Source organism: Podarcis gaigeae (genome assembly GCF_964106915.1).
Source record: "Podarcis gaigeae genome assembly, chromosome: 15".
NCBI lineage: Eukaryota > Metazoa > Chordata > Lepidosauria > Squamata > Lacertidae > Podarcis > Podarcis gaigeae.
This window is the reverse complement of record NC_139692.1, coordinates 1,799,095-1,811,902: the sequence shown is the minus strand read 5'-3', so window position 1 is coordinate 1,811,902 and position 12,808 is coordinate 1,799,095. Positions and strand designations below refer to the sequence as shown.

Genomic DNA, 12,808 nt, shown 5'->3' with positions numbered 1-12,808 from the left:
AAGAAATTTAAAGTATACCTTAAAAATTGTTGTAAAATTGATGAGTGCTAAAATGTCAAGGGAAAGGAAAATATAGAATTACAGCTGTAATTGATTAAGTATGAGAAGAAGCTTAAAAAGAAAATAAGTAATTAATTAATTGGTACGAAGAGTTGTTGAAGAAATTTTAAAACAGGGATGCAGAAAAGGGGAGGTAAGGGGAAGTCCGAGAAGCAAGGTTTATGAAAAAGAGGTTTTGAAATTATACATGTTTATATGCTTTTGTTTGTTTATGTGTGTGTGTGTTGTTTTGTTTTTAATTTGTGTTGGAAAACTAATAAAAAATTATTATTAAAAAAAAAACAAAGTCTTTTTTCTCAGACACCTGCCCACTTTCTGCCCCTTTATTTTTATTTTTCCCAAGCACATAAAGTTAAATGCACATAAATCGTGGGCTTACTGTAGTAACAACTGAAATGCTAAAAGCCAGAATGACAGGTAATATTGTTAAAATTTTAAAGTCAGATTTTCATTATTTATTTGACTGATTTAATTAACCACTAAGACAAAGGAATATGCAGCACTACATTTCTGAAACACCTAGCAGAATCTAAACTGAAGATAGAACATGCTTCTGTACAATAAAAGAAGTTCTGCAGCCAACACAAGAAACAAACTTTGATATCTTCTGCATAAAACTCAGTTGTTCTGAAGAGACACACATCTGTAGACAAACGTTTAGACACTGCATTTCCAGCAAGAACTTTGAATGCCCCCAGTAGCATATTAATGATTAAAGAGGGAGGGGAGGTAGACAAGGAAGATTCTATTGATATGATCAGCCATCATAGATTTTTAGTATCAGCTTTCACTTACTTTTTCTCCACAAGCTTGTTAGAAACTTCGGAAGAAATCTCTGATCTAGGAGGTTCTACTGGTGCTTTCTGCAGAACTCCTGCACTTACAACAGATGAGTCTCCACAGGCCCTACCAAGTCCCAAACCTGCTCTTCCAAGACCAACAAAAGGAATTTCACTTTCCACAAGACCAGGTACCCTGAATAAACTTAAAAGAGAATAAAAAGAAATACATAGAACAATGATTTCCTTATCAGCTTTCAAACAGCATGCGAGATGGCGCTCAGAACCCAACATATTTTACAATGGAAATTCCCCAGACTCAACACCAGTGAAGTGCAGTACATTGTTTAGATGCAGAAGACTTGTGTTCCAATTCCCATCACCCAGAGTTCAGTTTGGGCAAGTCACACTCAGTCTGGCTACCACACAGAGCTGTTCTATAGACAAATGAGGTAGGAATTGTACAACACATTCTGTACAGAAGTAGAATAGAAATAGTGAGTCTCCAATAATCTGGAATTGTTATACTCTGTCCATTTGTCCCTCAAAGCAGCATCCTCCAGGGCTACAAGGCTACAGGAAAAAAATATGATTTTCTGGCATGCATGAAGTACGTACAGTGGTACCTTGGTTCTCAAACTTAAATCCATTCCGGGAGCCTGTTCGACTCCTGAAACGGTTTGAAAACCAAGGCTGCAGGAAAACCAATTGGCTGCAGGAGCTTATTGCACTCAACTGGAAACCATGGAAGCCACATCGGACGTTTGGCTTCCGAAAAACGTTCGCAAACCAGAACACTCCCGGGTTTGCGGCGTTCGGGAGATGATTTGTTTGACAACTAAGCTGTACGAGAACCAAAGTACCACTGTATCTTAATTTTTCCCCTCCCCCCTCCCTGCTTCCTATAAATTCTATTATTGATACATAATACCTTTTACTTATGGTTACAAATCTAAACAATACATACATCATTTCATATTTGTAATAACTGTAATAATTATGACACATACACGCCGACACAACTTGTTAATTTATTCAGAAATGTCAGTGTTTATTGTTTTTTTAATTTTTATGTAAGTGTTGCAGTTATATGCCCTAATGTAAATATATATCTCAATGCAACTATGTTAAACAGTTTAAAGATGAAAGTGAATAAAAACTTACAAAAAAGCAGTATGATTTGTGATCAATGGTTCTCATAATAAAATCTGTGAAATTTCACATCTATATAAAAGAGGGACTGATCAGATCCACAGCATCTTTCAACTGAAACTAATGAAAGAAACTAATGGCTTTGAACTTTTACTTGAAAACTGATCATTGAGCTCATTTCACTTGAGCCATAAAGATGTACAAATCTAATGGATCATCATTGAATAATTACTGGCTGGCTAAATGAAGCATGTCATTTTTGCCCAAGGTAGGACAAGTGGCATTTCTGGTATCGGTATCATGTATACCTTTTAGAAACACATTTGTAGTGGACATCTTAAAAAGCTAAACAATATTGGATACACATACATAGATACAGAGAATTTTGAAATTTACTTTGAACTGAAATCAGAACTCTTCCTGCTTGGACTTATGGATGTACAATTAGAAAAGGACTATGGAACTTTGTTTCAATATATGATTACAGCTTGTTTGGAGGTTCTAGCAGGGGAGCGCAGCTATCGTATACCCTTGACCGAAGAACGGGTATGTGCTTCGGGAGGGACGCACATGGAGCTGTGAGAGTGGAAGGGGACACCCGCCCAACCAGCCAGATCAGCCAAATCAACCCTGGCAATCAATGGGGTGACAGATGTCGCAGCCAGATCGCCCTCACATTACAGCAGCGAGACTATATGCACAAGGATTCATCATTACCAACAATGCTTGTTAAAATTAATGAAATTAGCTGAGATGGCAAAACTGACATGTTTAATCAGAGGAAAGTCCTTGTTAACATGTACTAAAGACTGGAAATCTCTCAGACTTTTTGTGTGAAAAAGAAAATGAAATGACCTTAGGATCTGGGGATTGAAAATAATGTTTGTTTATATAAAATGGTTTTGTTGGGTGTTATAATGGAGTGGATGAAGTGATTATTCTTTATAAGTAGCAGAGAGATGAAGAATTGAAAATTCTTCAATCTCTGAACTATAGATTATCTATTTCCTCTTGAAAGCCTTTTTCTATCTGTTTTTTCTTGTCGCTATCCCTTTTTCTTTCTTTTTGCATCATGTTTTAATCTTACTTAAAGGTGAACAAAAAAGATAAATGATATTAAGTTTTGTATTTCTCTTTACAAACTCTATGAAATTTAAATTTTATAATATTTACTTAAAATAAATAAATAAAGACACATTTGTTCATCAACATTTGCCAACTTTTAAATCCAGGCTTTCAGTGCTGATTGTTCTATTGATTTCTTTTCTGATGTGGATTGTTATTGTAATTTTGTGTTTTAATCTAAGTCTGGATATGTGTGTGCACGTGCATGTGTATCCCTCTGTACCACCCTAAGATTTTTATAATGAAGAGGGGTATATAAATAATTTTAATAAATTACTATATTCACCTCAGGATCACTTTACTCACCTGCCACGTCCCAGAAGCTGCCTTTCCACCTTGCTGTCTCCAGCTGGCCCTCCTCTAAACTCTCCATGCTGTGCTGGCAAGTCCACTTTGGGTTTGATACTGGTGTCACCCAAAATGCCTCGGCCTAAATAGAGTATAAAAAACAAGATAGAAAAATTATTTTTACAGGTTTAGATACTACCCAAGGACAAATATTACTGAAGTATAAGAGAGAAGCTCCTATGTGATAAGGCTAACTGACCCAAAGTAGGCTTTGAGGCAGTCTCAAAACCAAGTCCCTAGAACCATTATGAGCTTTTAGGAGGGGTAGATTGTATGCAGAGACCCCTCTAGTCCCTGGATCCAGCAAATGTTAAAATCTAAGAAAAGTTGCTGGAATAGCCAGGCTGGCTTCCTGATGAAGTAATCAGCCAAATGGGTGGGACTCCCTCCCTCAACTCACAGTTAGTTAGAAAGACAAAGACTGGAGTAGAGAGTTGCAGTTATGTGAGTCAGAAGCTGGAAGCAATGAAGCACGCTGGGAAACCAGAGATCCAGAGCCCTGTCTGATTTCTGCTTGGATCCAAGGTTGTGGCTATGAGAGAAGCAAGGCCTTCTTGGGAAGTTAATGCTGTGAATCCCTCCATTATAGGCTCAGATTGTATATTTGTGTAAATAAACCATATATCATAAAGACACCACATTCTCTGCTGAACCTCATTCCAAAGGAACACACGAACCTTGAGTAAACGCCTGAAACCCCTGGCATCTCACACTGCTCAGGGATTGGAGCGTCATGCAACATTATTGTTACAGGTGTAGGTACTACCTAAGGACACACATTACTGAAGTACAAGAAAGAAGCTCCTATGTGATACGTCTAACATACCCAAAGTAGGCTGTGGAGCAGTCTCAAAACCAAGTCCCCGGAACATGGAACCCAAGGTCGAGGTAGATGTGGAATGCTCCTAAAACAGAATGGAGGACAGAGAGACTCTACCCATTATACGTACTGGTTAAGCATAAGGGCAACTGGAACAACTGCCAATGATAACTCTTGAAAATTTAACTAGAGTTTTGCAAACGAAGGAAATTTCTGCATCTAAGTCGCAAACCTAAAACTAAGCTAGAAGTTTCTCAACAACAATAATAATTTTGTTATTCGTATGCTGCCTATATGTTGCCCTAGCCCAGAGAAATAGTAAAAACACAATAAAACATCAAACATCAAAACCCTCCCTTAAACAGGCCCAAGCAGCAGCATGATAAGCTCTCTGCCCAACACAAATTAGTTCCACAAGCATCTAACTATAGTATTCAGAAAACAGCTAGTTTTCTAGCCACGTTTATTTAAGGTTCTTCTTGAATGTCTTTTCAAAATACAAATTTTAATTAATTAATTTTTACACACACAAAATACAAATACAAAAGAGAAGGCCCATTATTCTAAAAAATAAAATAAAAATAAATCTCCCTTTCTGAATGAGGTAGGAAAATCTAGCCAGTTTTAAAAGATTCCCTTTTACACTTGACAATGCATCCTTTAACAATGTTTCTACACTAGAACCCTTTAGTTTTACTGAAACCTTGCTTTTCCACATTTCTCTAGAATGTTCCAAACTGCAATTTAATATAACATGTAGGCCTGGGCAATGTATTGAAACATCGTTCAGGGCCAGAGCACTCAGCGGGTGGCGCTTGCCTGCACCTTACTTGCCTTCTCCACTGCTGGCTGCCTCCTTCCTCCCTGTGCCAGGTGCTGGCAGGAGTGGCGTTGGCTTTAGCCAGGAACCTTGCAGGGCCAGGACCGGTGCTGCTTGTTTCTCCCTCCATTTTTCAACATCACACTGTATCACTACATCACTATGCTTAGCTGGTGAGACCATTGCAATGTTGAAAAGCTGGCATCATCCAGCCCTAATAGCACCATACTATTCAGTAATGACCTAGGCTGTAGTGAGATCCTCCTAGAACATGACTCACAAGTAGTGCTGGGCAATATCTGGTTTTCAACATCACAATTTATCACGAGCGAAATATCACGATAACATGATATATCACGATATATATCCCTGTGTTGTGCTTCCCTGCAGCAGCAGAGGGTCTTGCGTGCCTCCCAGTGGCAGTAGTGGGTGTGCCGCGCTTCGCTGCAGTAGCAGAGGGCCTTGCTGCACCTCCCTGTGGGGGCAGAGGATGCTGCTGTACCTCCCTGCAGTGGTGGAGGGTGTGCTGCGCTTTACATTTAAGGAGGGCCTTAAAATGTAAGGAAGTAGTAGATTTTATAAAAATAATAAATAAACTTCCATACGTTATATTTAATATATTTTCAACTAATTTACGAGTAGTTTAAGTGATTTACTTAGGTTGAATCTGCTTCCCCACTCAGAGGTCTAAGTGGAATCTGTGCATGCATAAGCCCCACTGAGTTCAACTAAACTTACTTCTACTTTCCTGGGAGTAAGCTCCATTGAGTTCAGTACGGCTTGCTTGTGAGTTGACATGCATTTGCTTCCACTGCTTACTGAAAAACACCCTCCCCATCATTCTCACATGGTACCCAACCTCCTATTTCAGCCTAAGGCAGCCAGCTAAATTTTCTCCCCTCCTTTCCCCCCACCCAAACAAAGCCCTCATCTCACAAATCTCTCCCTTTTTATTAAAGGGAGGGAGGGTAAGAAAACAAGCAAAAAGATACAGTAGAACCTCATGTTACGGATGGGATCCGTTCTGGAGGCCCGTCTGTAACATGGAACTGATGCAAGCCGAAATGCCACTTCCGCAAATGCCCGGAAGTAACCTGTTCTGGTACTTCCGGGTTGCCACAGGACGCAACACGAAAACACGTAACATGAAGCGGACGCAACATGAGGTATAACTAGTGGTACCTTGGGTTAAGAACTTAATTCATTCTGGAGGTCCATTCTTAACCCGAGGTACCACTTCAGCTAATGGGGCCTCCCACTGCTGCCGCCGCCACTTGGTTTCTTGGGGGAACAGGACAGCAAAGACTGCAATTAGCTAGCAACCATGTCATCCAGATATTCCTCCACTTTATTTTAATTGCAATATTTTCAATAAAATATATTTAAAAGATAAAAAAAGTAGTGAGCAATCAAAGTATGGCAATTCCAGAGTAAAGGGGTAGTAAGAAGCTAACTTAACAAAAAAATCCTGTCTTTTAAAATCGTTTTCCTTTTCTCGTGTTCTAAGTGATGATTGAGCAACAGCTATTAATATGCAGGACACACAGCAGAATTCGCTATAGAGAAGAAACATTCCTCCTGTCAGTTATAGTGAACACAAGTATGCCATGTAACATCTCCCTGTACAGCATTGTGTACCAAAAGAACAAGGGATCTAGTTTTAGCATCAACCTGCAGGTACTGGCCAACCACTTTCCAGCAAAGTATCCCTGCTGGAGATTATAAAAGTTGTATATTTACCTGCTGCAAATGTCCTGGTTGTTTCTGTACCATCTCGCATACTCTTTGCATCCTACCAGCTGAAGGAATAGACCTTCCTCTACTGTATACATTATCTTCAATCGTAAGCAGCTGTGGCGGAGATTCAGGCACATGGCCACTCTGAGGCATGTGGAAAGATGCACCACCCCGAAATGGGGGTCTTGTGGGATACATGATACTGTTTGAGGGGGGAAAAACACATTTCAGAAGCATACAGCAAGGGGCTCTCTATAGTGATCCCAGGTCACCATGCCAAATTAAGTCTGAAACAAGACTACAAAGATGCCGTTGAACCATCTACCAAGACTAGCACAATCCACCTCTACCACCATCAACATCTCATTTTATTGCCACCCCCCACCCCAACCCCACGTCTCCTATCACTCTCCTTAAATAGTGAAGAAAGACCTTCGCAAGAATTAGGTTCTCATCACTCTACAATGTACTTCCAACTCCCCGCCCCCATGAACACCTCCCTCCCTCAGAGAATAATGCAGAAGAAAATGGCCCACACAGACCAACAATGGCCTAAGCACCAACAATGGTAGACCTTAATGAGCACAGATACACCAGACTTAAAACTGGTTAAACAACCATTCCCTCTCCCCATAGAGCCTTGGGATACAGTTCTGTGACTGGCTAATGTGTTGAAAGACACTATTCTAAGAGAACCCTCTGCATATTCACCAAACTAAAATTCCAACTTTTTTGGGTAGGGAGGGGGGGAAGGCATGAAAGTGAAACTTTTATATAACCAATTAGAGAGGATTTTGAGAGGAAATAAAATGTTTGTACTTTTCTACAAATTCAGGGAACTGTTGGTTATGGGGTGATGCCTTGAATGAGTTGTATCAGTGCATATGCCAGGGTTGAGGAACCTTTTCAGCAACACAGATCAGATCATCATCCTCATGGCTGCACATCTCAACTTCTGATAATGAAGGGGGTTGCACTGAAACAACGCCCCTCTCCTCTGTTTCAGCAGCCCCTAGCTTTGAAGCACTAGCTTTGGGACTTGGGAGCACCAATGTCAGATGATAGGTGGGCAACAAATCCTCCTTTAAAGCCATCCAAGTTGGTGGCTGAGGTGGACTCTACACCTTCCCTCCTACCTGAGGCAGATTTTATTGCCAATACAGGGGAACCAGAAAACCTGAAGCAATGGTGACTTGGATCTCCTGCCGCACCCCAAGACTGAGGTAGCCTTGTGGTAGTGTGTGTATTTCTTAGGCTTGGTTTAAAATACTGTACTCTCCCACCTTCCCAGAAATATTGTCTTTGGGGTATATAACTCTGCTCAGGAACAGATGCAGAAAGTGCCTTTATTTAATATCATCCCTGTCCCTTTTAAACTGCCACTCTGAGTCTTATGAAAGTTAAAGAGAAAGGATTTATTTCACAATAAGAATGGTAAAGAGATGCATCAGTAGTTGTTGTTTAGTCGATTAGTCGTGTCCGACTCTTCGTGACCCCATGGATGTCTGAGTTACTTGAGCCACGACAAGGCAGTGATCCATGAAGGGAGTGCCAGGAGTTAGACATCTTTAAAGAATCAGTAAACAATGAATACTGAACTCAGGCTTTTCAATTAAGTACTTTCTTTTATCTTTCCTGAAACTTCCAACATTCAGCTTCACTGGATATCCACAAGTTCTAGTGTTCTGACAGAGGAAGACAAACTTTCTTCATTCCATTTTCTCAGTGCCATGCATAATTTTGCAAACTTCTATCATGTCACCTCTTACTCACCTTTTCTCCAAACTAAAAAGTCCAAATACTACCCTACAACCTTTTCTCATAGGGGAGTCACTATATCCCTTTTTAGTTGCCCTTTCCCGAACCTTTTTGAACTGCACAATAGGGGGTGCCACAGGGCACAATATTTTTGAGGGGGTGTGAACCAAGCACCCACACATAGGCAATCCCAGTGTGGCCTGGTGCTCCTCTCCGCGCAAGGGCCATGCTGGCCAGCTGGGCTTGCCTGCGGAGGCAGACAGGCAAGCAGCTCAGCGCAGTCCTACTTTGCTCTGGAGGAGGTGGCGTTGCTCCAGCAGCGTTGGTGGCAACAACTGGAAAAGGGTCTATTTATTCCTATTCTTTGCTTCCTGCAACTTAACCAATTCCTGATCTCCTCTTTTTCCTTGACTGTCAAGCTTATGTAGGAGTCTTTGGTCCAAGTACACTATGTCAACTGGACTACCTCTACCTATAAGCTTACTGACACTCTCAAAGAATTCTAAAAGGTTTGAGAGACAGGACTTTCCTTGCAGAAGCCATACTTGCTCTGCTTTAGTAGGGGTTTGTTCTTCTATGTTCTTTACAATACTTTCCACCAGTTTTCCAGGAACAGGTGTAGTAAAAACCATCAGCTAGTTTAACAAGTGCTACGAATTGACAGCTAATAAGCTATATTAATTTGGGTGACCCAAAACATTTTGGCACCTGACGTGAACCACAAAATGGTGCCACCTCCTCTTCCAGGGAAGGAGGGAGTGAAATCTACATCAGCAAGAAATGGCGATGGGGTGTGTGTGTTTCAAATCAACCTTATCTAACAGCTTAAGTGAGAACCAATAGCTGTAACCCTGTAAGGCCATTTCTATTCCTATTATCAACATGAATGTTATTTACAGGACTCCAGCGAGGCCACTTTTTGAATTATTATGGGCCCAAGAATGACCCTTGTTCTTCCATTACCTTATCTGAACCTGCTGGACCTCCTAACAAAAACAACCTTGGGTGCTCTTCTGTAACTTTGCAGAAAGCAAGTTTGATACTTATTAAACTATACAACCAAATGAGAACCTGTAATGGAAAATCAATGTATCTGCTTCCATTTTGAAACGGTGTTCCAAGTCTCATGAATCCAGGGTCTTCTCAGAAGACTTAATTGCTGTCCATCCAGCCCTTAAGTTATTTCTTAACCGTTTCCTTCAAGATCAGATTAACATTGTCCAGTGCAGATTCCCTCTTTTAAAACCATGTGTACAGTTCACGGCAGTGGTTGTCCACATACCTGTGCAATATTGTATATCCACAATTCACACCCATGGCAATCTTGCAATTCCTAAACTGCCACCTGTTCACCATCTGCTTGCCTTGTGAATGGGCGTTATTTATCCAGCAGTAGATGAACACGCTGGCTCAGTTTATTACCTCTCTCTCTTACACACACACCTATGTGCCGATGTTGACAGTTCAACTAAGTAAAACCGACACAAAAACCGAGCCAAAATGCAATGGCAGCCAAGGATATCCGCACCAACCCAGCGCCGCCTCCCAGGGAACGCTACCAGTCGAGCTGCGGCTGCGGGCCTTGGAGCCTGGGGTCCCCCGACCCTCCGACCTAGGAGCGGCCAGCGGGGAGGACACGCCTCGGGAAGCGGGGAAGGGCTGCTCGGGGCGGCCGGCGAGGAGCGCCCCTCGGTCCGCCCTCGCGAGGGCAAGGCGCCCCCAGCCAAGTCCGCCCGAGAGGAGCCCCGCTAAGGCGCCTCAGAAAGCCAGCCCGCGCCTGCCTGCCTGCCTGCCTGCCTGCCTCCCTCGCCGGACCCGCTCCTTACCCGCCCGTCCCCTCAGGGCGCCGGCCGGCCGGCCGAGCAGCGCAGCCCAGCGAGGCGGTTGGCGAGGCGAGGCGGCGGCGGCGGCGGCGTCAGCGAGACCAACGCGCCCTCCTCGCGCCGCCGAAATCTCACGCACGCGCACTCCGCCCAGCGCCCTCGCGCCTTTAGAGCACGTGGCCGCCCCGCCCCTCGCCCCGCCCTGGCCCAGCGGCTTAGGAGCAGCCCAAGGTCCCAAAGCAAGGGCGGGCCAGAAGGAAGAAGAAAGGCCCCTCACGTCCGGCGCCAGCTTGAACTTACTCCTTCAGAAATACGTCGAGTAGTTCATTAGGACATCTCGCCAGTGAATGGTTATTAGGAGTATATCCCTGCCTCAGTCTGGCTTTCACCCACCGCCGTTTAATGGTACAGTCTATAACTGTGCCATTGGGAAAGGAGGGGGGATCGGGAGCGCGTCCGCAGGGCGCGGTCAATTTCAAGGGCGACTTCCTCGTAAGGCTCCCAGCAGCCGTTGGGCTTTGATTTTGAACTGCAGTCCCGCCTCTCTGGGCGGGGCCTCTGCTCTGCCTCTTCCCCTGGCAGTAATTGAACGAGCTGTATGGATAGATCAGGTTCAATAGAATTTGTTTCTCTCCTTCAAGCCCAAGAGACGGTTTGGTCTTCTCGCTCCAAACTCTCCCTCTTCTGTAGCAATGCACAAAGCATGAGTGCATCGCCTCCTGTCTTCATCAGATCCTCAGAACAGAGTCTGCTTGAAGTCCTCACACTCCCATGTGAACAAAACAGACAGACCAACTCTCGCCCACTCTCAAAACAAAAAAAATTCCTTCCAGTAGCACCTTAAAGACCAACTAAGTCAGTTCTTGGTATGAGCTTTCGTGTGCATGCACACTTCTTCAGATACACTGAAACAGAAGTGAGAAGGTGGGGAGGGGTATTACTCAGAAGGGTGGTGGGAATGGGTGATTGGCAGATAGCTGTGATGAGCCTGTTGACGACTCTTAACGACTGCAATAGGTCTTACAGGGAGAAGCAAGGGGTGAAAAGGTGAAAAATGGCTTTGTCATGTATAATGAGATAAGAATCCAAGGTCTTTGTTCAGGCCAGGTCTCTCCATGGTTTTAAGTTTGGTGATAAGTTGCAATTCAGCAGCTTCTCTTTCCAGTCTATTTCTGAAATTCCTTTGTAGTAAAACAGCTACTTTGAGATCTTGTATAGAATGTCCTGGGAGATTGAAGTGTTCTCCTACTGGCTTCTCTGTCTTGTGATTCCTGATGTCCGATTTATGTCTGTTTATTCTTTGGCGTAAGGTCTGGCCTGTTTGTCCAATATAGAGAGCTGAAGGACACTGTTGGCATTTGATGGCATACACAGTGTTAGACAATGAGCAATTAAATAGTCCCGAGATGGTATGTGTGATGTTGTTGGGGCCAGTAATGGTGTTGTCCGGGTGTATGTGGCAGCAAAGTTGGCATCTGGGTTTATTGCAGGCTCTGGTGCCAGTGTCCGTGTTAGGTCTGGTTGTAGTATTATTGTGGGTTAGGAGTTGTTAGGATTTCCAAGATGGCGACGGAGAAAGCAGCCTAGTCAGTGTCCTCTGCTTTTAGTTAAGTTTTTAAGTAGTTTTTAGTAGCTTTTAAGTAGTTTTTAGCCACTTCTTGGTTTTAAACTCTCAGTTTTAACGTCTTACCAGTTGTTTTATCACCTCCTCGCTTCTCTTTGCCTTTAGTTTATTGTTTTATTCTTTTAGTTTATTGTTTTATTGTTTTACTGACTCGCTGGGCAAGAGAAAGTCGCCAGAGAAAAGACCTTCACCCCTTCACCATCCTCTGTCAGCCTGTTCCCGGTGACCTAGATGTTGGAGAAAAATCTTTAAGCTGCACGAAGAGAAACTCCCCTGTTTAAGGTGAGGCCTTTGGGAGTTTCCCTTTCATCTGAGACCGACCCGTGGTGGGCCCTGCGATAAGCTTTGAAGGAGAATCCTATATTAGTCTTACTCCTGGTCGGAGTAGGACTTCAAAGGAATGGTCTGCGTTGCTTACCGGTAGTCTCCCTGTTTGCCGGCTTGTGAGGGTGAAGGTGAAGACGCCAACTTTCATATGAACAGGCAGTGAAATATACCCCCACTGCAAGTGCTGGTAGACTAGAAGGAAATATTTATCTCCTGAGCTGACGTTGAAATATTATCCCCCCTCTTCTCGTTATCTGAATTATGGGATATGGGAAACGTCTTAGAGATTCCGAGGAGACAGTCCCCACTCCCTTTCCGAGATCTAAGCAAACAAGGGTGGAACCATGTCACTTTAAAGAAGGATTGTTCCTACATGGTAGAAACTCAGAACCGTTTCAACCCATTGATTGATTGCACGTCAGCACTTAAAGACGA

General features: G+C 43.1%; 1 protein-coding gene across 2 annotated transcripts in view; it reads right to left on the bottom strand.

The window, feature by feature from the left end:
* Positions 1 to 10,609, bottom strand: part of PIWIL2 (piwi like RNA-mediated gene silencing 2) — a 54,741-nt gene extending 44,132 nt beyond the window's left edge. The window contains exons 1-5 of one of the 2 annotated variants that reach the window (XM_083713469.1): positions 10,426 to 10,609; positions 6,845 to 7,043; positions 4,291 to 4,369; positions 3,423 to 3,546; positions 856 to 1,044 (exon numbers count right to left, since the gene is read on the bottom strand). In XM_083713469.1, coding sequence (XP_083569595.1) covers positions 856 to 1,044; positions 3,423 to 3,546; positions 4,291 to 4,369; positions 6,845 to 7,039 — 587 coding nt within the window. In that variant the 5' untranslated portion in view covers positions 7,040 to 7,043; positions 10,426 to 10,609. Of the gene's footprint in view, positions 1 to 855; positions 1,045 to 3,422; positions 3,547 to 4,290; positions 4,370 to 6,844; positions 7,044 to 9,881; positions 9,932 to 10,425 lie in introns of those variants that run through there. The other variant, XM_083713468.1, reaches the window with a different exon arrangement.
* Between the last annotated feature and the right edge of the window lie 2,199 nt (positions 10,610 to 12,808).